The 24,034-nt window shown below is 35.4% G+C and overlaps 4 protein-coding genes across 6 annotated transcripts; 2 read left to right on the top strand and 2 right to left on the bottom strand.

Annotated features, from left to right (window-relative positions):
- Positions 1-6,633: 6,633 nt before the first annotated feature.
- Positions 6,634-7,734, top strand: LOC113291311. Its single transcript, XM_026540859.1, has one exon. The coding sequence runs from the start codon at positions 6,634-6,636 to the stop codon at positions 7,732-7,734; it is 1,101 nt and encodes a 366-aa protein (XP_026396644.1).
- A 3,211-nt stretch (positions 7,735-10,945) lies between these two features.
- On the top strand, positions 10,946-15,748 carry LOC113288866 (calcium-dependent protein kinase 28-like). The gene is made up of 12 exons (XM_026537998.1): positions 10,946-11,655; positions 11,814-11,944; positions 12,487-12,528; positions 12,660-12,771; positions 12,890-12,968; positions 13,154-13,323; positions 13,831-13,957; positions 14,135-14,250; positions 14,395-14,502; positions 14,603-14,665; positions 14,914-15,087; positions 15,196-15,748. Exons 1-12 carry the CDS (start codon positions 11,257-11,259, stop codon positions 15,361-15,363), a joined length of 1,689 nt encoding a protein of 562 aa, XP_026393783.1. The 5' UTR covers positions 10,946-11,256; the 3' UTR covers positions 15,364-15,748.
- Positions 15,749-16,181: 433 nt separating this feature from the next.
- Positions 16,182-20,001, bottom strand: LOC113288868 (triosephosphate isomerase, chloroplastic). Of its 2 annotated transcripts, XM_026538002.1 has the most exons (10): positions 19,807-19,998; positions 19,613-19,650; positions 19,495-19,521; positions 19,184-19,253; positions 18,918-19,041; positions 18,616-18,700; positions 18,389-18,521; positions 17,631-17,804; positions 17,056-17,138; positions 16,182-16,520 (listed from the first exon to the last, which is right to left on the bottom strand). In XM_026538002.1, exons 2-10 carry the CDS (start codon positions 19,628-19,630, stop codon positions 16,464-16,466), a joined length of 771 nt encoding a protein of 256 aa, XP_026393787.1. In that variant the 5' UTR covers positions 19,631-19,650; positions 19,807-19,998; the 3' UTR covers positions 16,182-16,463. The 2 variants fall into 2 exon arrangements, with proteins under 2 accessions (XP_026393787.1, XP_026393786.1); XM_026538001.1 differs by having other exon boundaries at positions 19,613-20,001.
- Positions 20,002-20,337: 336 nt separating this feature from the next.
- On the bottom strand, positions 20,338-23,354 carry LOC113288867 (transcription factor bHLH121-like). 2 transcript variants are annotated; one of them, XM_026538000.1, is made up of 5 exons: positions 23,040-23,354; positions 22,515-22,630; positions 21,552-21,679; positions 20,946-21,449; positions 20,338-20,819 (listed from the first exon to the last, which is right to left on the bottom strand). In XM_026538000.1, exons 1-5 carry the CDS (start codon positions 23,120-23,122, stop codon positions 20,667-20,669), a joined length of 984 nt encoding a protein of 327 aa, XP_026393785.1. In that variant the 5' UTR covers positions 23,123-23,354; the 3' UTR covers positions 20,338-20,666. The 2 variants fall into 2 exon arrangements, with proteins under 2 accessions (XP_026393785.1, XP_026393784.1); XM_026537999.1 differs by having other exon boundaries at positions 22,515-22,636.
- Between the last annotated feature and the right edge of the window lie 680 nt (positions 23,355-24,034).

The following is a 24,034-nucleotide window of genomic DNA, read 5'->3' on the forward strand; positions in this document are numbered from 1 at the left end:
TGTAGTACAAAGTTTGGAGTAAATAAACCGAAGAAGGAAGGCACGCATGGCTACCCAAACAAATGCTATGAGTGAGAACATTAATTCCGATATAACTGTCTCGGATAAGGTCAGCCTGATTATTCAAAATACCACTTTGGTTCTTATTGGTGAGGAGGATATGAGGAAAAACAAGTGTGGGAAGGATCAAACTAGACCTAATTCTCTAAATAAATATTATTAAAACCCTGTCAATACTCGTTCAAATCCCATTTTTCAAATTTCGGATTTTAGTCATGATGAGGATTTTATTTATGGTGACTGGGTCCTAATAGATAAAGGTAGATGAACGAAGAAGAAACGGGAGGGAGATCAATTGAAAATCAGTTAAGCAGTTTAGTGAAAACTCAAATCCCTCACCTTACTTTTCTTTATGAGAAAGATTGATGAGGACGGAAAGGTTAGACATTACTCATGAATTATGCTACTAGATTGCATCAATAGGATAGGTAATTATGCTAGTTTAATTTTAACGTGGACAATTTTACTTTGCTTCTTTTATGGTTCTACTACCTATTTATACACTAAAAAGATACAACAAAAGTTCTTGCATGAATTGAGTGAAAATGATTTCAGTCTTGGGTGGTACTAGGGGATCTAAATTACCATTTACATGATACTAAAAGGTATAGTGATGTTGATAAATGGGTAGACGTCAAAATTAATTCTTATGGACTTATGGATATGGGATATGAGGGAAGTGAAAAGGAGAGGGTACCAATTACACCACCAATTTTTTTTCATTCGGCAACATGTATGGACAAAACCTAATCAATCATAAGTAGGTCAAAACCTGGACCTTTGAAAAAGATTGTATATAGAGTTTTTATATCTTATCTTCCACAATCAATATGTTTAGACCAAAGATCCATTAACCTGATTGTGTAGAAGAGATCTTAAATGATCTCACAAATCAATATGTAAAATCTAGTCATATCTGAATTAAGAGGATCTGAATTTTAACAAGAACAAGTCTTGTTTTTCATCTCAAATTATAAGGAGTTAAACTATCTAGATTAATTACGTACTACTCGTGTTATCCTTATTATAAATATAAAATAATATAATGTGGAAAAGGAAAAATTACAAGACACCAGAAGTTTTATTAACGACGAAAACTGCACCTGAAAAAAAAACATGACCTCGTCCAGCTTTGAATACCACACTATATTGAACCGCTGCAGACACTAGATTACTATCAGACTTCGGACTAAAATGTAGTTGAGAGGGAATAAAACCTTCAAGCAATTCAGCTGCAGTCATGTTTAAGTTGAATATAGTCGCATAATTACTATAATGAACGCTGCAAGAAGGGCAACTTTTATTTCACATTTTATTTTTGCATATGACATTATGATTTTCACCATTGCAAATACGCATAATATGAAAGGCATTCTGGATTTGTTACAAAGTCGGGGAATCTACTTGGGTCAACTACTAAACTTTAATAAGTCTCGTTTTTACTTTAGTAATAGTCTAAGTGAGGATGCTTGTTTGATCAAGCTAAGGGCTTAAAAATGACAATTGTGAAATGATCTGAAACTTATCTAGGAGTTCCTCTTCTTCTAGATCGAAATAAAATTTCAACCAATTGTTCGGTCTTTTGATGCTAGAATAAAAAACTAGAAAGATAAAACCTTGAATCTTGTAGGTAAAGCTATAATTATTAAATATGTCTTGAATATCCCATCATCTTATCATACGAGTAGTTATCGGATTTCTTAGGGGTTGATCAGAAAAATGGATGTTTTGTAGAGAAACTTTTGGTGGGGTCACCAAGGTAACACTGGGATAAAATTTATCGCTTGACATCCGCTGCAGAAGCATAAATCTTTAGGAGGGTTCTCCTTTAGAAATTCAGAAAATTTTAAGCAAGACTTACTTTCGAACTTAGTTTGGAAGGATTTCCACAACTCTAATGAATTCTAGATATCTAAAATCTAATTATTCAAAGAACAAAATGCTTCCTTACATAGATAAACTGAAGGATGATAGTAACTAGGTTTGGAAAGGGATCCATAATGGTACTGAAACTGTTAAATATTACTCCATATATGTGGTTAGATATGTTACCAGGATAAATGTTTGGTTAGATTCTTGGGTTATAGGACTTTATAGTTCACATGTGCTCTTTTCTAATCAATATGATTACACTAAGGTTTGAGCCACCTGAAACTTTGTTACGGTTGTGGTTTAAAATAATTGGCCAAATCGGCACTTGCACAAAGTCCTGTTCTACCTACAATCAGAGGATATATACAATCATATCAGTCGATTCTTGTTAAACAAATTGTCGTTTTTTTGATTATTTTTTTTAAGGATACTATGGTCTGATGTAAACCTATTTATTTGTTGATTATAAACAATCAACATATAAAATGCTTATAACCTGCAGATTTTTGTATATAAATCTTTGAAAATCATATTCATACTAGAATCAGCAGATATTCTTCGCCTTGTCTGTCGATCCTAGTTATGCTCTTCATTCACAGAGAACAACATCCACAATTGGCAGGTACATCACTTAATAACATGTCGATTCTAGCTTATGTTTAGAATTAACTAGTATATGGTTTTATAGGCGTCAATTCTGGTTCACTAAACCAATCTTTAAAAGAAAAAGAAAAAAAATAATAAGAAATTAATAATGAAAAAATATAACAAAAAAATAGTCAAATAATAATAGTAATTCTGATTTCTAGACTCATACGAGTCACTTTTTTCAAATCGCTCAGAATCGAGATGTGGACGCGAATCTAACATGAATCGGGTAGATTTCTTGAATTATGTGATTCTCGTTTCCTGCCTAAGATTCTCATTAAGGGATTCAACTAGAGCACCTGAAACCACCGTGCCATAACACTGTTTGATAATTATTGGGCTTGTAATACATTTGTATATATATTATCTTCTTAATTATAATGTTATTTATCGAAAAACAACATATTTAAACATCAACTATGAATCTACGCTCCACCATTCAACATATGAATCGATTCTTAAAAATGAAAAATGAATCTGGATTTGTTTCACGTTTTAGAAACCTTGTAATAACTAAACTAACCAAACTTTTGTGAGTATGGAAAATCTAGACAGACGATGAATTTTCAATCAACGGTTGACGGGACAAACCTTGCTAGAAAAAAGGCTTGTCACGATACTCCCTTTTACTTTAAAATGATCCATTTTTCGTAGGCCTCAAATATTTTGTGTGGGCCCAGTGTAACCAGGTTATATTACTGGAACAGATAAGATACGAGTAAAATTAGCAATCAAATGTCGAGAGAAAATGAAAAAGATAACGTCGAGAGAAAATCTCTAAACTGAGAGACAATTCAGCTTCCATTAATCACATTTATGCTCCAATAATTTAATACTCCATTTGTGGCACCAAAGATGACATATTTCAAGTTAGGACAATTTTTAAGGAAGTTGAGATATTTTTACATTTTTTTTCCAATTATATCCTTATAGATAACAAATAATAAAATCAAATTATAGCTCCCAAACTATATTACCTAATATTTGTAAAAAACTTTATATCCTCGAAAAGGATCTTAAAACACCTACGTAACAATTATAAACATGACTATCGATTTATACATAATTTTTATGTTAAAATTTAATAGTAAAATAAAAAGGTAATTTTAAAAATGTGCTCTTGTTAATATATAAGGATCGACTTTGGAAGGATAAAAAAATCTAAAATGGGAAGGTCACCTTTGGGGGTAACAACAAAATAATATTCAACATTGCTAATGGGAGGCGTCGGATTACTGGTGAGGGTACCAAAACACATATAGGACAAAAACGAAAATATTTTATCCTATATAGATTTTGGTATCCTCACCCATAATCCAACACCCCATTAGCAGCTATGATAATTTTTCAGTGAAAATATTGGAACATGGAAGGAAAAAAAGAATGAGAATATATAAACATGGAAAAATAATAGAATGCCCGACTCCAGTGATTTTCTCTCCACAGTAGAATAGATTCCTTTTACACGACACAATTAATAACAAAGAGAGACACAACATTGCTGGTCACTGCAGCAGTGGTCGTCCCTTTTTTTCTTTGTTTTAATTTATATTATAATAATAATAATTAATAGTCGTATCTATTAGTTGTAAACATGGTGTGCACTTGATAATTTTCATTAATCAAATGCCACCACGATTTGATCATTGCTAATCTCACAGTGATCTCGTGGTCACACAGTACATCAGCCCTAATTAAGAAACATGCCAAATTCATTTCTTTTAGAGCTCTCTTATTAAATAACAACTATACCAGCACATGTTAGTCCGAGCTTGACAAATTCAGATTATCCATCTACTTCACACGGCCAAATGTCTTACTCCGAGGAAACAACCCAGTCAAATCACTGTGTTGAATTTTAGTTACTGAATCTTGCGAGTTGCGTAAAAATGATCTCACGACATGAAAAGAGAAGACCAGGTCAAGTGCAGCCACAGACCGCGGATGTACTGGACAGTCCTAAAAGTTATTAGCCAACTTCTTCTCACCAGACTTTGTGTTTCAAAGTTGAAATTTATGATAATTGTTGTCATAATTCAATGTATTTATTCTTGTAATCAAACCACTTGTTTGTCCATATATGGGATTCTACTCATTAAATAAAACAAAAGGGTGAAAGATATTGTATGTTCTTGACCATCTTTACCATATAAGTATATATAAATCAAGTAAAGCCTCTTTTTTCCCTAAAGCTTTTTACTCTAGTAATTCTTTACTTGAAATGGAGGACTAACTTGGCCATGGTTAACAAATTTCAACCCCTTGAAATCGACACAGTTCGGATGGAGGATAACAGCTGTACGCGCACAGCTTCTAGTTATGGAAGTTAAACTATGTGGAAGTTTTACTATATTTGTGTTATTTTTTGGCCAATTCAAACACTAATGTGAACACACACGCAATACCTTGATTCTTTGAAACTTCACTGTCCTGTCCAACAATGGAGAGGGGCAGGTACGGATGTAATTTGTCTTCTGTTTAATAGCATCCTTATAATGCGTCTTATAACATGCTTCAAATGAAGGAAAAAAAACCATTTTATTAAAACCTGGCGAGATTGGCGTATATCCAGATAAATTGGGGTATATGCCCATTTTATTCCCATCCAAACTAGTATGCTAAGGGGTGTCTAAAAGTTGTTAAAAAACCAAATTGCCCATACTATTAATACTGTAAAACAACTATGCCGACTACAACATATTCAAAAAAAGTTTCAAAATCTTTCTTCAAAACTCTAACTATACATGATGAAATCAAAAAAAAAAAAAAAAAAAACGAAAAATCAAAACGAATCAATAGTCGGCAGGGTATAAGGTTGAATACCATGACGACTTTTCATCTCTGAAATTAGAAGTTACAGGATCGTCACGGTATCCATCCCCATACCTTGCCGATTAAGGTTACGAAATTAATACCTTGTCGACTATAGTTTAGTCGGCAGGTTATGAAATTAATACATTGTCGCCTAATCATGCATTTCTAAACACCTTTCTCTGTCTGCCAAAAATCCTATAGTCGGCAAGGTATTTTTTGTCGACGTTGCCGACTTTTTATAGTTTCAGAAATGAAAGTGTTGATTCCTTCTGTAATTTTGAGTATGAAATCTCCCAACAGCTTTACAATCCCATATTTATTAGTGTTTGGGTAGTACGGTTTCATTTCCGTTACAAATAGAATTCTCAAAAAACAAAAAAAAAAATCTCAAAAATCTATCCACATAATCCATGAGTTCAATCTAAAATAAAACTTAATTTCAAATTTTAATCAACTATCAAATTTATTAGTGTTAACTAATCCATGAGTTCAATCATGCTCTTTGCAGATAATTGTTTAGTGTTCGCTAAAGCTTATACTGAAACTGAGAACTTAATGAGCTTAATCAAGGACTTTAGTCTACTCTCTGGTCAGGTCATAAACTTTGAGAAATCAGATTGTTTTTTCAGTCATAATGTTGGTTCAAGCCTTGGTGTCTCTCTTATTAGGACTCTTAATATTAAGAAGATTGCTTTAAATGAGAAATACTTTGGCATTCCTCTTTTCATAACTAGGCCCAAAACTGATTCTTTTATTCACCTCACTAGTCACTTTGATAAGAGAGTAGCAAAATGGTCTGGTAAAAACATCAACCAAGCAGGAAGATATGTTCTTGTTAACCATGTTCTCAAGGCTTCCCCAGTCTATCACATGAGCACTTTCTCCATCCCTGACAAAGTCATTCACCAGATGGAGCAATCCCAAAGGGATTTCTGGTGGGGGGGAAAAACAGACCTGGCGGCTTGTGCTTGAAAAATTGGGGTAATATTTGTACCCACAAATTTCAAGGGGGCCTTGGCTTTAAAAATCTTAGACATGTTAATGTTGCTTTATTAGCTAAAACTGCTTGGAATCTTATCCATTCTCAAAATGATATTTATTTTAAGATTTTGAAATGCAAGTACTTTAAAAAAAATTCTCCTCTCCATTATCCAGTGTGTAAAGACAGCTCTTGGGTATGGAGAAGCATTTGTAAGGGTTTAGATTTTATTCGTCACAATGTTGTTTGGGATCTAAGAGATGGCAATAGTATTTTGGCTTTCGATGACAAATGGATCCCCAATAGTTTCATCCTCTTTGTTCTGCCTACCAAACCCTAACTTCTTAGTGTCTGACTTGATAGACAAGAATACTAATAGTTGGAATCTTGATCTAGTTAATGCTTATTACGCCCCTCAGAATGCTGAACTCATTCGGAGTACTAGAATTCCTCTTTCAGGTCATGACAGACTAATCTGGCCATTCACTAAGAACAGTCAATTCTCTGTCAAATCTGCGTATAAAGTTTTGTCTGGTCAAATCCAGAATCCCCAGAATGTAGATCCTGTCTATAAGTATTTTTGGAAGCTCCATATGATCCCAAAAGTTCAGATTTATACTTGGAAGTGCTATGAGAATATTTTACCTGTGAAATCCATTATTTATAGATACAACGACTCTCCTGATAAGAATTGCAATCTGTGTGGAAATGTGGTGCCTGAAACTGCTAAGCATCTTATTTTGCATTTCCCTTTTGCTCAAGCAGTTTGGTCTTTAACTCCTTATTATAATCTAGTTTCACAAGTTAGGGATTCAACTCAGAATTTAAGAGAATGTGTTAGGCAATGGTTATATTATGGAACTTTTAGTGACAAAGCTGTTGCAGTTTTCTCTATTGCTTGGAGCATATGGAAGGACAAATGTTCTTTCATTTTTCAGGGAAAAAATTTAAACTTTTCCACCACTGCGAGATTAGCTCTTAAGCTTGTGAATTATACTGATACATTTCTAAGATCTGAAATTGTGGAAACTTCGCATGTTATCATTCCTAATGTTGGAAATGAATTGAATTCTATAGTATCTTCATTGCCAGAAGATTGCATTATTATTTATAGTGACGCATCTTTTGGCATTAACACTAATCTCTCGGGAACGGGTTTGATTATAAATGATGCAGCAGTCAACTGTATTGGATGCAAGGTCACTCCAGGAGTAGCAATGAATGATGAAGAGGCTGAATGCTTGGCCCTGTTGGAAGCAAGTACTTGGGAGAAAGAAATGAGTTATAGTAAAGTGTATTTCATTAGTGATGCTCAGTTAGTAGTAGGTTGTTTCAATTCTAAAAATAACCAACCGTTCTAGTACAACAAAACAATAGTAGATGATTGCAAGTTGATTCACAATTATTATTCATTTTCTAGAGTAGAATTTCTTAAAAGAAATTTCAACAATCTTGCTGACATTGCAGCTAAGCATTGTAACAATTATCGAGTGTAGGGAGAATGGTTGGGTATAATCCCGACTTTCCTGTCACAACACCTGTAATTTCTTCGTTTTAATGGTATCTTTTTATTTCTTAGCAAAAAAAATTTTTAATCAAGGGTATATTAGCCATTTTTGTGTATAGGTGGCTAAGGGGTTTTGCGTTTTACTTCAAAATGACCTCATTTTGTCTCATTTGATATACCCCAATTAATATGAGTATACCCCAATTTGGCAAGGTATTAAAACACATCCATTTTGGATAACTGATAAATAATATGCTTAAAAAAAACTGATAAATAGTGTATCGGAATAAATTGACATGAAAAAGGAGAACTACATCCAGGAAAATTCATACGTTGAATCGGATGTAATACTGGTATAATACTACTCCAAAATTTTATCAAATACTTTCTTTTTCTAAAAAGATAATCATATTTCATCTAAATTTTCTTCAGTTGAGATACTTATTTTCATTTCAATTAGCAGGATTGCACACATGTTTTAAAACAATAAATTAGCAGGATTATAACTCTTCACCCATAGTGGAAAATCTCAACAAAAAAAATAAATAATTAATCATTGGTTTGAATTTTATTACCAATAGTTTATGGTTTTCTTTACATTTGCTTCAAAAAGAAAAACTTATGTTACACAGTTTGAGAAGCTAAAATGTAGTGCAGAAAACCCTAGTCAAAATGATGGCATTATAGCGAGGGAAATGCATTTGTTCGAGGTCCGCATATCACAATCGTCGAAACAACGCTTTTAAGGAATTGGCATCTCTAATATTTTAAAGGATGTAAATATACTCTATTCATTCCTTCTATCTATGCGGAACCTGCTTGCTAGTGTTTATCACTTTAAACCTGGAATGGTTCATATGTAGTGGGTTTTTTAAATTAGCACCAAAACCGGTCTTTGGTTGTGAGCGGGTTCAAACTTATAATTTGGGATGTAATATTTGGTGTACTTGGCTCTCCAGTGAAAGTAGACGATGCTAGTGTTACTCACCATTTTAGACATCTTGTTTAAGTGTTGATTGAATTTGATTTTGTAGAGCCTCTCTGTAAAAGTTAGAGCGTGAAGGTTTTGCCTCTGTTGCTTTTGTAGTATATGAAAAGGTTCTAACATGTTGCAAATATTTAATGTAATAAGAGAATGCAAGAGAATACAAAAAAATATCTCAAGCATCTTTTGCTGCTACTGCTCTAGTAGTAGTAAATAAAATTGTGTTGGAAAATTAAATAGAATTTTTCAGATGAATTGTAAATCCCTTGTCTAATACCTAATAGAGTTGGGTTTTGGTCCAATTAAGTTTCTGGTTCGTTTGGTTATGATAGTTTCAATTTGGAAACCAAACTAAACCCTTTCAGAAACGTAAAAAGAAACAACCTTTCAGAAAAAAACTCTTGATGGAAACTACATGAAGAATTGTGATGGTTCAGCAAATAGGTATTATTGACATCTAAAGAATACCCTGCACAATTTTGTTAGAACAACAACCACAAAAATAATAATCATCTTGTTGCACTCAATCGAAATCATCAAGTTTGTGTCAATTAAGAAAGTTCATCACTTTAAGTTTTGGATTGTCGTTTCTCGAAGTTTAGAGTTCTAATGTATCGAGAAGTAAGACGTTGTATCCCAGGAGACAGACATTGATAATCCGTAAGCACCAATACGGGGTGAATCTGTCTTAAAGCTAGAGGATATAATCCTTGCCTCAACTTTGGTTTGATCTAATTGTGTTTTCATCCTTCTTTTTTCTTTAATTCTTATTGCAATATATACACAAGAATTCCAACAGATTGATTCGAAGAAGAAACTCAAAAATGTTGTATAGCAATCCATGCTAAAAGTTGGTGATCTACCTTGTTAGAGTTCCAAAAATTATAACTTCGAGGAATTGGCTAACAATGACAAGGAAAATAGGCTTCTTCGACAAATTTGGTAGTTAATGCGCATACTGCAAGCCGTTTAAGGAGCCAGGAAAATTCTATTAAGGAAGTTATCAAAAATTTGAACAACAGAAGGCAAATAAAGTGGTACCGATAGTTAATCTCGCATTTTAAGATAAACATTCTTCTAGTGGACCTATAGATGATACAAGTAAAAATCCAGCTTCATATGATAAAAGTAGTACAAATAGTGTTGGAAATATATAAGAAATGTTGTGTGTTATGGTATTTTAAAAGAGAGTCATTCGACAGATTTATCTGAAGAACACGAATATTCGAAATCGAAAAATCGATCACCTCTGAGAAGTGATCCATGGCTGCTAGTACTACTGATACTAATAGATACAGAAAAAATACTTCAGGAACAACATCATCAAATTTTCTTTCTCTAAATGATTTCTAGGTTTTGTTAGGCTCTAATAAGTTAATGTTAAGCCAAAACATATGAATACCTACACACCAATTCTTCGCATTAAACATTGAGATGCTTAAAGATGTATTTTCTCTTTGATCTTTCTTATTTTATTTTTATTTTCAGCAAATAAGGTTATCGCTTTTATATGAACAAGCAATTGGGTGATACGCGAATTAATTGAGAGATATTTTACTGTAGCTGTCGACACTAAGCAAAAACCTTAAAAACCGTGTTGATATATACTATCGGCATTGAAAAGACATGGTATAATAAGATATTCTCGGACCCATTCCATATCTACCAATTGCTTGTTCTTTTATAGCGTTCTTCTTGTTATTTTTGTAAGTTTTCTTTCATTATTAATTTCTATAAATGAAAAAAGTGAAACATGTCCCCTTATTTTTCTTATTTTTCCTTCATTATTAATTTTCAAAAATAAAAAAGTTTAAGAAAGTAAAACATATAAAAAGGGAAATGCTATTCAGAGCACTAAAACAACACTCTACTTACAGCTCAAAAAGCATCTCAACCATACATCTCTCAAATGAATAACCTTTTTATACAAAGATGTGTCCTGGCTGAATTGTTTTGAACCAGTGTCCTTGTGACACCTATCACTGAGTGGTTAATAGAGCTCTAAGTGGAGTGCTGAATAGCATTTCCGATATAAAAACCAGGAAAAGGTAAAAAAAAAAGAAAAAATCCAACAGAGGGGAAGAAGAAGACACCCTCTCTGTCTGTGATGGGGGAAGAGGAGAGAGAAAAGAGTGTTGAAGCGGTATTGACCAACAAGCAGCTCTTTCTTCTCTGCTTCCTTCTCTTTACTTTAAACCTTCCTAAGCTGCTCCTACCAAAATCATCTCATCACCATTCTCATAATAAAACTGTCATTCATTTGCAATGAACAAGAAGATTAGTTGCTCTATTTATTATTATGCAACTAAATTTCACTCCCTCTACAAAACACAACTAAAAAAAAAAACTGATAACTGAGTACAACAGTCTTCTTTGAAGAACGAATCAATCATGGGTCTTTGTCTTTCTAGAACCAAAGTCAGTGGTTCTAACAGCAATACTCCTTCAGGTAGAACCACCACCACCACCACCACCACCACAACGACAGGTAGAAATACTACTAATACTACAATTAGTAAGAACAAAAAAGAAGGGACTGAGAGTTGTTCAACAACAACCCAACAAGACCCATGTAGAAATTACAAACAAAAAGAGAAAGGAGGGAATTCTAAAAGGGCTACTGGGATTATACCCTATGGGAAAAGAACAGATTTTGGATATGAGAAGGATTTTGATAGGAGATATTCAATTGGGAAATTATTAGGACATGGCCAATTTGGTTATACCTTTGTTGCTACTGATAAAGTTAATGGAGATCGAGTTGCTGTTAAGAGAATTGATAAAAATAAGGTACCTTTTATTCATTTTTCTTAATTGCATCTTTTTTGTGTGATTTGGGATTTCAATTGTGATTTTGATGCTGCTAATTGGGGTTTTGCTAGATAAATCGGGATGGATCTTTCTTTACTTGGTAATATTTTGACAAAGTTCTGATTTTTTTTGGACAGATGGTTCTCCCTATTGCAGTTGAGGATGTTAAACGAGAGGTCAAGATATTGCAAGCTCTTACAGGTCATGAAAACGTGGTTCAGTTTCATAATGCGTTCGAGGACGATTCCTATGTGTATATAGCAATGGAGTAAGTCTTCACTTAAAGCTGCTTCACAGTTACCAATGTATTATTATTGCAGTTTGTCCACTTTCTGTTCCTATGTTGGATGATGAAACTTTAAAATGAACTGCCAACAGAAGTCGTAATTGTTAGAGTGCCTGGTGAAAATTGGCATGACGCAGATAAAATGATGTAGTTCTGTAGGGAGCATGCTATTTTCGATTGTATTTCACGTTGAGCCTTTATAGTGAAGACAATGATGGTTGTGAAAATCTTCAGAACTACAGAAACTACAAAAGATCACAGCTCTTGTTCTGCTTTCTTAATGTCCAACATCAAACTAAAATTATCTCCATTCCCGGCAATATCAAGGCATCTTATCTCATTTGCGTTCTTTGGGTACCAAGCAGAGGCTAAAAGTGTATTATTTACATCATACACTGCTAACCCCAACTATCACTCTTTGACTCTTAAATATGGTTATCTTACACGAAAGTGGATGAAAATCCAACTTTTACTAGGACTTAATATCTTTCTTTGTGTTACTTCGTATTTCTTTATTATATCAGGTTATGCGAGGGTGGTGAGCTACTGGATCGAATTCTTTCCAAGTAAGATTTCTATACTGTTTGGGAATACTTATGTTTTGCTTACCTTCTCTATGGGGCGTGTTTCGTTTCGACATTTGCTGTATATAGTTAGTCGCCACACTGCTGATGCTGGAGTTGATTGTTTTGCACAGAAAGGATAGCCGTTACACAGAGAAAGATGCAGCAGTAATAGTGCGGCAGATGCTTAGAGTTGCAGCTGAGTGCCATTTAAATGGTTTGGTACATCGTGACATGAAGCCTGAGGTAACTCCCAACTGCACATATACTGTACATGGGACTGTGGGAGGTGTTGAGCTTATTGTCTTTGAATTTTTGCTCACAATCAACTTATTACTGACTGTAATCATGTTGTTGTTTGTAGAATTTTCTATTCAAGTCAGCGAAACTTGATTCGCCTCTTAAGGCGACGGATTTTGGTCTATCGGACTTCATAAAACCAGGTCAGTGTGAAATCTGTCGATTTTTGCCAAGATATTTAGGAGCTGAAGTCTTACTTCAACTGCAAAATGGATTATTGCTATCTGTTTCATTTTCAATTCGTGATAGTTCTTGCACTGGATGCAAGGATTGGATTTCTCTTTGTTCTCATGGTTCTACATGTTGTACGCTTCGTTGCTGATCTCAGGGAGGAAATTCCCAGATATTGTTGGTAGTGCCTACTATGTTGCACCAGAAGTATTGAAACGCAAATCAGGTCCCGAGTCTGATGTATGGAGTATCGGCGTAATTACATATATCCTGCTCTGCGGGAGACGTCCATTTTGGGATAAGACCGAAGACGGCATATTCAAGGAGGTAGGGCATATTTCTGTACAGTTTACATATAAAGTGGAGAAAACAAATTCAAAATATTTAGCTGAGGGGAAAATGTGGAATAGGCTAAAAACTGACGGTCGACTCTAAAAATAAACAGTTCAGTCAATCACCAAATGTTGTAACCTAAGGTTCTTGAATTAATTTTCATTTTACAGAGAACTGCTAACTCGTTCTGCTTAAGCAACTACTCTAGAGAATTCTTCATTGTTCCCTTATGCGTAGGAAAATTCAGATTTCGCTGTGTCTTACCAGATCATTATTTTAATGTCATAACCAATTTCAACGAGGAATGAGACTGAGCCAATTTGAATATTATGTTTGAGTTGTAATGGTGTTGGACATTGATAAACTACAAAGATATAACCGCTAAATTAAAGTAGAATCTGATACTTTTCAAATTCAAATATTTCTGTCATATTTTTTATTGCTATTCCTTGCATATTAATGTGTTCCCTCTGAAATAATACTTTCATCCATGGTTTACAGGTCTTAAAGAACAAACCTGATTTTCGGCGCAAGCCATGGCCTAGCATTAGCCACAGTGCCAAAGATTTTATTAAGAAGTTGTTGGTGAAGGATCCTCGTGCAAGGTTAACTGCAGCCCAAGCCTTGTGTATGTGCTCATTTTTATCTCTTGATTAAAGCTAAATGCTCCGACAGTTGTAACTGTTCATCAGCCAACAGATCCATTTCCATATATAATAAATAACCGTTTATTGTCGTTTTCCTTCAGTTGTTTTATGTTAGGTACTTTTCTTAGTCTCCTGATTATCCCAAATAATCTTTTCAGCACACCCATGGGTTAGAGAAGGAGGAAATGCCTCGGAAATTCCTATAGATATATCTGTTCTATCTAACATGCGGCAATTCGTGAAGTATGGTCGTTTGAAGCAATTTGCACTCAGGGTATGCAACTTTCATATTGTTGAGCCTTTTCTATATATATATAAAAAATAGCTTGTTTCCACTTTCCGTTTCATTCCGTCTTTCCCTTTAGTCTCTTGTTTAGTCACAAGGATTACAATTTTTTGCGTTAATTGTCACTTGCAGGCACTGGCGAGCACACTTAACGAAGATGAGATGTCTGATCTGCGTGATCAATTTGATGCCATCGATGTAGATAAAAATGGATCTATTAGTCTTGAAGAAATGAGACATGTATGACATCCTGACATTTGTGTTGGTGGTACTTAGCAACTGCATCCATTCAATTTTAGTTTTTGAGAGTATTTCTTTACGCGGTTCTTCTTTTTTGCAGGCTCTCGCAAAAGATCTTCCTTGGAAAATGAAGGAGCCCCGTGTTTTGGAGATCTTACAAGCGGTGAGGGCTCTTTTTCTTTTTAATTTTTGTATTGTTCTTGTCACTATCTTGTATTTTCGTTCTCCATCCAAGTAATCGTTCTATTTCAATAGATATTATATAGTGAACCATACTGTTATTTCAATAATGCTCACTATGCTTGAAAACTAGAGCTCTAGTGCAAATACAAGTAAGGAATTGAGATTTGTCTTTTCTCCTCTTTACTCTTATATTTTTCCTTAATGCTAGTCTATAATCGTGTGGTGCAGATAGACAGCAACACAGATGGGCTTGTGGACTTCCCAGAATTCGTTGCAGCTACTCTGCATGTACATCAGTTAGAGGAACATGATTCTGAGAAATGGCAATTGCGGTCTAGGGCTGCATTTGAGAAATTTGACATGGATAGAGATGGATACATTACCCCAGATGAACTAAAGGCGGTGAGTGTTGACATTTTAGTATAAGATGGATAGTCTTGTTGAAAGAATCTGTTACCAAGACTGACAGCAGAAGTACCATATTTAGTAACAATTTGCTTTTTGATGCAGCACACTGGACTGAAGGGATCCATTGACCCACTTCTAGAAGAGGCAGACATAGACAAAGATGGGAAAATAAGCTTATCCGAATTCAGGAGACTCTTAAGAACAGCAAGCATAGGTTCACGCAATATCCCCACCTCACCTGGTGCACACCGAAATTCTCGTAAGTTATAGAAACGTAAGAAAAAGTTAGGAAAATCTAGAGAAGAAGAGGGAACATTATCATATATATAATACTAGAGATGACCGCACTTTGAATCACTTGATCATTCCGTTGTTCGGCAACAGGAGCTTCCCCGTGTGATAAGACTGTTCCATTACCAGGCTACTGAACTCTGCAAATCTACAGTCAAGAGGAAAGTCTTTGATAGAGAAAAAGAACCATAGATAATGAAAGCATTTTGAAGAAACGTTTGGTGTGTCAGACTGTCAATTACTACTGTACATCCTTTAGTCACTGTGGGGCTTGAATGTCTATTCCCTCCATTGTAATTGTCAATTTGTGTGATTAAATAAACTATTTAATTTAATGCAAAATGTGGTGGCTCAGTTTTGTGCATTTTGTAGGGTCTTTAGTCTTATTCTCATCTCCATCCAGACCATCCTTGTCATTTTCTTAGCTTTTACCTTTGTTATGATTGTGTTCCTTGTTCATCTGTATGATGACGTCGCAAAAGAAGAATTATGATCCAGATCATAATACCTTTATCCTAAACTCGCCCTCCATGAATCATGGAAATGATACTTAGCATTAGATAAACTTGCTGCAGGGGTGATGCCACTAATGAGAAATGATGCTTAGTCCTTTACGCATTGGCATTGTGTGCCTGTCTGGAATGAAAGATAATGAAGTCCAGAGGAAATGAGTGTTGATTCAGAAGTCAAGAGTTGGCAACTTACCACCAGATAGACCAAGATGAAATGAAATTCATGAACCGAGTTCGACATTTCAGTCAGTCGGTTATATTTGACAGGTTCTCACTCAGAGAGTGTGCCAAGAAAAAAAACCTAAACTAGTTTTTTGTTTTTTATTGGTTCCATTTTGATCAGCAAATAAGTGTACCAATTCTTTCAGGTTCGCGAAAAAATAAAAAATCAAACACTTATTTCTAGGATGAAGGAACCAGGATGATCATGATTAAAACCCTCATAAATACAAATCAAAACACTCATGGATTGGCTACATCATGCTATCGTTACAAGCTACTACAGAAGTCTTCTTCTGGCACTTATTGGACCCACTTTCGATTTGTGACACTGGAACAGCAGAATGATCAAGCAGCCACCTTCTTTGATGTCACCGAATTGACAATGGTAGCGAATTCTGGACCCTGAAAGGACATCAAACCAACACAACCTCAGTAAGTACATTGAACAACACTTCACTCACTTGGACTGCCGCCATGTCCATTGTGGGCACAGCCACAAACTACTATCAGATGTGGATATGCACTACTAGACTCATTAACTTGTGGGAAAACAATTGCGGAACTGCTGCAGATGATTTTGGTATTATCTCCATATATGAGGAAACTCGTGACACATAAATATCATAAGTTTATTATATCCCACAGAAACACCAAATCAGGTCAAATCAGTGAATTAGAAGGACGGCCTAAGAAAGGTCAAAACAAGTGGAAATAGAGTGACAGTCAGCTTGAACTCCCTCTAACGACCAATATGAACCTATATGGGTGAGGGATCACTCTTGTCCAAAAGGCCAAGCGTTACATAAGGAGAATATTTCTATAAGTCCGTCAATGGATATTTGAGAATAAGCTATTAGCAAGTGTTTGGGTTTTGGCAAACTCACAAGAATCTTCGGTGAATATATTAGTATACCAACTGTTTATAGGGTGAATGTACCTTCAATGAAGCACCGCCGACAAGAAATCCATCGATATCTTCTTCTTTTGCAAGCTCCGCACAGTTGCCTCCATTAACAGATCCTGCATGCATAACATTGATGATGGTTAATATAGCCCAAACTAAGAGATCTAAGGAAGTAAGGGGTTAAAACATAGTAACAAATAGAAAATTATCAGCCTCGAATCGTTTTACTTATATTTTTGTGTAAACTATCTGAACTATTGTTGCTGCTATCAAGAAGGTGAAACTTTGTTATTCTACATAACATATCAAGCTTGAACACTTCCTTTCAGAACGACTGAAACCCTTGACAACAGTTTTCAATAATGTGTATCTGATATTTAAATAATTTTTCTCCAAAATAGCAACTTTTTTTTAAGCATGGCAGCTATTGCCATGTCACAATGAAGGCTCAGGTAGAAACGAAAGACATCAAAAATCAATCTAAAACATCCATGGGAGCTACATTAACTAATACAGCATTATGAGCTAATGCAATATAAGGTACTGCTACTGCACTTTCGACCAGCATTGAAAGCAATTACAGTGTATAGATGCCACACAATATATACCTCCATAGATGATTCGTGTTTTAGAAGCAACTTCTGCTGATACGTTCTTCTTTAGCCAATCACGAACAGCTACATGAACTTCCTGAGCTTGTTGGGGACTAGCCACCTTACCGGTCCCAATAGCCCATACAGGCTCATAGGCAATAACAACGTTATCCCAATTGGATATGTTATCTGCACATAACAATTATATCATTAATTATGATAGCTGTAATTCCGTGCATCATATTTTCATGAGGAATTCTCCAAAAAAAAATCCTGGAATACTGATATCCACTTAAGGTAGCATTAACTCTGTGCATCGTAACACATGTTCATTTCTAAGTTACTTAGTTTCAATACTAGTCTACGCATGATTGAAAGTTTAAGCATCAAGCACAGTGAAATAATGACTTACGAGTCTCAGCAATCTGAATAAAGTGAAGGTACCTAATACTAGATGGTTGCCTTGTTATTATCCAATGTAACAATGATATGTGTACCACTGTTGGTTTCTGACACCTGACAGAGTGACCTGGAAATGAGATCCTCGTAGGGGGTGTTGGACACTGCTAGAGAACAAAATATGTAAAAGGGACATGTCTGGTTTAATCAGGATTGGGAGAAGAGTGACTCTTAGAAAGTTAAGATAAATGAAAAATGCAGGAAAGAGACTGCGGGATCCAGGCATTCAATGCAATGTCGACATGCCAAATAATAAAAGGTTTCATGCATTATCAGTTATCTAAGGTAACAGAAAAGAAAGAGAAAAACCGTGCCTGCCAAAGCCTTCATCTGTTGGAAACAAACATCAAAAGTTTTCCCAGATTCTCTTTCTTCAAGTTTTTCTCCAATGCATGCCATCACTTTGAGATCCTGACTCAAAGCATATGCAGCTTTCTTCCCAATGAACTGAAAATGGTAAGGACCAGTCAACATTCAAGTTACTAACTGCCAAGCAACAAACTTTACAGTCACTTATACAAATACTGCTGGCAATATTTACCGAATCATCTTCACCAATGACATGTCTGCGCTCTGAGTGCCCAAGAATGACCCATGTGCAGCCAATATCTTTCAACTGTTCCACACTAGACATGGGAAAGGAAATTTAGGTTATTGAGATAGTTTGACTTCTAAAAGACACGACCGGAATGTTTTTCATATTCATGAAGGTTGCATTGCTGAAATTGCTCCTAGTTTAGATACGAAACCCAAAGAGCTAATTTTTCGTAATCTCGAGATGCCAAGGAACTACAAAAACGATATTGTAATGATGATGACAACAACCAGGACATGAAAAATAACCTGATTTCTCCGGTGAAAGCCCCACCCTTTCCAATCCAAGAATTCTGACCAGATATCTCAATTCGATCAGTTAATGAGTTCTTTACTTGATCGATGTATACAAAGGGAGGTGAAACAACAACATCTGCATTATTCACATAAAACAAAGACGTAAGATAATTTCACCTGGCATGATTTAAACAAACTCGTCAAAACAAAACATATGCCTTCACCAACCAAAAGTTAAGCTGCATTATATATGGTAAAACAGAAATGTGTTGTCTTACCAACATCAGCTTCCAATTTCACACTATTCAAGTCTGAAACAAGTTTGCTGATTGATTCTTTCGTGCCATTCTACATAAGACGAAATCACAAACAAAAGATCAGGTCATGGAATTGAGCCTCATATACAATTCTTCACTGTACATTTCAACAAACATTTACATGGGTACCATACATAAATCAGTAAGTTTCCACAAAGATGTTTCCTTCATATGAAATCCTTGTATGAAAATCACTAGTAATTTCCTCTGAATCTAAAATCCCCACTGATTAACATTATCAAACAAAAAAGTTAACAGCTATTGATACTTACACATTTCCAGTTTCCTCCAACAAAAAACTGCAAGAAAAAATATTGGAATAATTAGAATTACATAAACCCCATTACTCAAAATAGCTCTTAATGTCAGAAAACATAGTAAAAATAGCACCTTTCCAGAACCAGCCATGGCAACAACACCTCTACAACCTTTCCTACCAGAAGAAAATCTGAGATTAGTACCAATCTGACGAAAGAATGATTCAGTAGTAGAAAGAGATTGAGATCTCTCAGATTTCAAGCTCGAAAAACGTAATCCAGATGCTACAGATGTTGATACCATTGCCATTGCTTTAAAAATCTCACCTAACACACTCTTTTAGTCTTTACCAAACAAACAGGGCAAAAATGTTTTTGCCCTAATTTATCTATCTATATATATAAAGTAACTAATAAACTTTCTTGTTTCTGAGCCTCCAACAAGAATTAAAAACTCTGAACTGCGCAGTTAAGAATTGGAATGGCTAGTAGTATCAGTGAAGGAGACGGCTACAAAATTATTTTTGGTGGATTTTTATTTTTAATTGAATATTGGATATTGTATGCTTCATTGCTGTTTTGACACGTGTACTAATCTTAACATCGGCAAATTTGTACGACTATGATCTTAACGAAGTTGGTGGCTGTTTCTTGTAACCTAACCCTAATCTCTGTCGCTAATCTGGTTTAAGCTTGCTCAGTGGGGTAAATTTTCTGTGAACAATATTTTTGCTAGGGGGAACAAAGTCTTATCTTCTTCAGAAGAGAAGCTTCTGTCGATATTATCTTTTTGTAACTGTTTTGTTTTGTTTGTTTCCGAAATCAGTACTAGCAGCAGAAAGAATAGACAAAAATCAGTTGAGCCATAAAAATGTCCTTGCTATTCTCATCAAGTTCTCCCAAAGATTTAACAAATGCTAGTTGCAGAAAAAATTAACTGAGGATGCTCTCTCCAATTATGGGGAGAACATATATCAGCAAAAACCGCCCCCCAAAAGAAGGGTTTTAAGATGTTACATTAACAGAAGACATACAATTATATTTTGCTATTATGGTACTATTTTTAATTTCCCCCTATTTACACCTCTCCTTGCTACTTACTACCATCTGTTGGTCCCTACATGGAGGTTGGCTCCACTCCACTTTTGGGAGTTTGAAGTGAACCTAGAAAGGATGTGCTGAAAATTTTACTTGTCAGCTTTCGGAGCATCTCCAACACTATTTGAAGAGCTATCCTGAAGACCACGGGAAGAACACCTACTCGAACAGCTCTCCTCTTTACCAGCTTCACTATCCTTTAGCTTGGACTGCTTCCGCTTCTTCTCCGCACAAGACGCCTCCTGCAAACACCATTAAAATATAAGAGGTGGAGGTCTAGTATATACACACACGGAAAGATAAGATATCAGACTTGGCCTGAACTTTGATTCTTTTCCTCTGAAAAGAGAAGCACGGAAGACACTTACCTGGTCTGCAGTAGAACCAGGTGTCTTGAGCTCCAGCTCAGTTACTACGTCATTAGAACCATCACTTCGTTCAACATTGTTACCTCTTGGTCGATCAGATGATTTGCTTTTGGAATCTTGTTTGCTTGAAACATGGGACCGACTACTTGGCTGCAGCATATTATGCGGGGATACAAATTGGGGGGATACTTGTTCCATTTGTGGATTAGCGGGAGGAGATGAAAATGGCATGTAAGTAGAACATGGATTGGGAATTCCACCAGGATTTTGATTTGCAAAGAAGGGGTACGGCTGCATAGATGGGTGCATGGGAATCGGCCCAGCAGGAACAGGAACTGGCAATGGGTACGGATACGGATGTGGACCCATAACAACTGAAGGATCCATTGGAGCCCATGGGGGGAACATAACTCTGATTCTCTGCTGATATTGCATATTAAGATTGTCGATATCTGATTTCAAGGATGCTTTCTCTTCTCTAAGTTCATTTTTCTCCTGAGTCAACTGTTTAGCAAAAAAAAATAAAAAAAAATCATTGAATGTCATGATAAACAACTAACTTGGCTTCCTGAAAATGAGTATTACTTAAGATGAGAGTAGCATTACCTCGTTTGATTCTTCTGAAAGTGCTGTAAATTCTTCTTTTAGTTTGTTGACTTGAGCTGTCAAATCCTTTAACATTTGGATTGTATCACCTAAAATGGTTGCCTTGTCATTCTTAGGTCTATCAGGATCTGCAAGTAGGATGTTGCCAATCAAATTTTGCTTTCTAAAAATCAAAGTTCATACATAGTTCACCAACTTTTTAGTAAAGCCCCATAAGGAGTCTTATAACTTATAAGCCTTTAAACCTATCATGAAAATTACACATAAGAAAGAAATAAAGGTTCTAATCTGGCAACTAAAACACATGATACTAACTGCCAGAAAATATCAGCATCCAGCGAGATGAGAGCATAGGCTGCAAATCAACTTGGGGATAACGGATGGCGGTTTAAATTGTAAATGTGTAAACAAATCTACCACTACTAATCTAAGCAACACACAGACCATATGAGAAAAGGAAAGCCGAGACACCAAAACCATAATATCTCATGGGGTCAGGAGTGGCTATACGAGTATCCCCATCACCCATATACGAAGTCTACCATATATCCTATGTGTAATTAGAACGAAAATTGCACACTTTGGACATGTATACTTGACAATTAATTATCTCATAGGATGCAAATCAAGCCACCAGCCTCAAAAGGCATGTGCCGACATCATGCAACATTAACCAAATATGAGGTAGGTACAAGTGGTTGGAACAAATTCAGTTTTATTAAATTTTTTTAAAACATTTGAGCAGTCAAACCATATGACTAAGACTCTAAGAGTATAGACATTACTACCAAATGCTTTTTGTAGCACAAAATGAGGTTTATAATAGGTTGAGCCATCCATGGTGAGCGAAACATAAGAAGAAAAAAAATCTAAAAGACAAGCAATGTAGAGAAGAACAGGACAAGCAATCTTGCATGTAACTTAAAAAGCACACTGAAACCTAAAAAGAAAGTATCATGTTACCTAATGCATTTCCCAACTCCATAAACTGCTCATTCAGTCGATCCCTCCTCAATTTCTCTCGGTCTGCCTTCTGAACTTTTCTTGCAGCAATGGAATCCTTAACTTCTACTTCTGGCCTTTGGCTTCAAAAACATTAAATATTTAGCTCTCTAACAATATGATGCATAGAAATGGGGTTCAAAAGAGTAAACAATAAGTGGAGTCACACTCGGATCAGATGACCACACCGACCTAAATGCGCATGATTAGATTGAGAACTAACCTAGACTTCTAAAGATGTAGGGTTAATTTCAGTAACGGCAACAGTAGTATGAACATTGAATTGTACCTAAAAGGCAAAAGTAATCTCTACAGAAAAAACAAAAGTACAAACAAATCAATCTGCTATCAAAATTTACACCTTCCACCGTTCTGAAATTCCAAAAACCCTATATCCAATTTTCATTTTCATAAATATTAGGGTTAACAATTGCACCTTCTCAGAAATTAGGCAAAACTATTACACAAAACAAAACAATTACAAACCTGGATTCAGGAGGGAATCGATGAATATCTGAGACAGCTAAATCTCCAGATTGACAGAATACTTTTGTCTTCCATTGATCCATCTCTTAAAAATTAGGGCAAAAGAAATTTAGGGTTTTCTAGTTACCGATCTGAGAAGGTATATTTGCCGCCTCTATTTTACTCGACTCGATAGTGCTATCCACGGAGAAAACCCACGATACGATATGATATCTTTGTTTAAGTGGATTGATTGAAAATGGCGATCAGTGTCAGAAGATAAAGTTTGTTTGTTGTATATCCAGATTTACATCCTCAGAACGCTTGTTTACCATCTCGAGCCGTTAAATTTAACAGGTTAAAGAGGAATCCAACGTGTGATGAGCTATCATTATCACGTGTGTGTCTCTGACAGGATCTTTAGTTGGGAGAATATTCTGAGACCATTCGCACCCGCGCCCAAAAGATTGTAAGAGCAACGGCTGGGGGTGATTGTTACATTCACTTTCAGATTCAGGGAAGGATCAGATGAAGTAGTTATTTTGGATTGTGGGAAAGGGGATATGATACACCTTCAGCCTCTCTGGTATATTTTTTTGGTTTAATTATAGACAATTCTCGACAAACAACATAAAAACGGTATCCTCACAATGAAGGTAAGCGCCGCCCTCTTGGAATTGGCAGGAGCCATTTTTAGGCCCCATCATTTATTATAGAGTTGTGAGCGGGCGGTTTAGATATAATTTTTTTAATGGTTTCTTAAGATTTTTTTTTTATTATATCGTTTGAAACAATGAAACTCGTGTAAACGTGATTAAAAATTATTTAAAAAGTGGAAGAATACTTTGAAGGATGATTATCATCCACTCAAGGTAAAAAAAAATTATCAAGCGGCTAACCTTCAACATCTAAGCCTTCACCGTGACACATTCCTTCACATAAAGGAATGCATGAATGAATTTGGATGAAAATGGACATCTCCATTACTCGTAATAGTATTTGAAACTCTTTCACTT

Source organism: Papaver somniferum, chromosome 6, assembly GCF_003573695.1.
Source record: "Papaver somniferum cultivar HN1 chromosome 6, ASM357369v1, whole genome shotgun sequence".
NCBI lineage: Eukaryota > Viridiplantae > Streptophyta > Magnoliopsida > Ranunculales > Papaveraceae > Papaver > Papaver somniferum.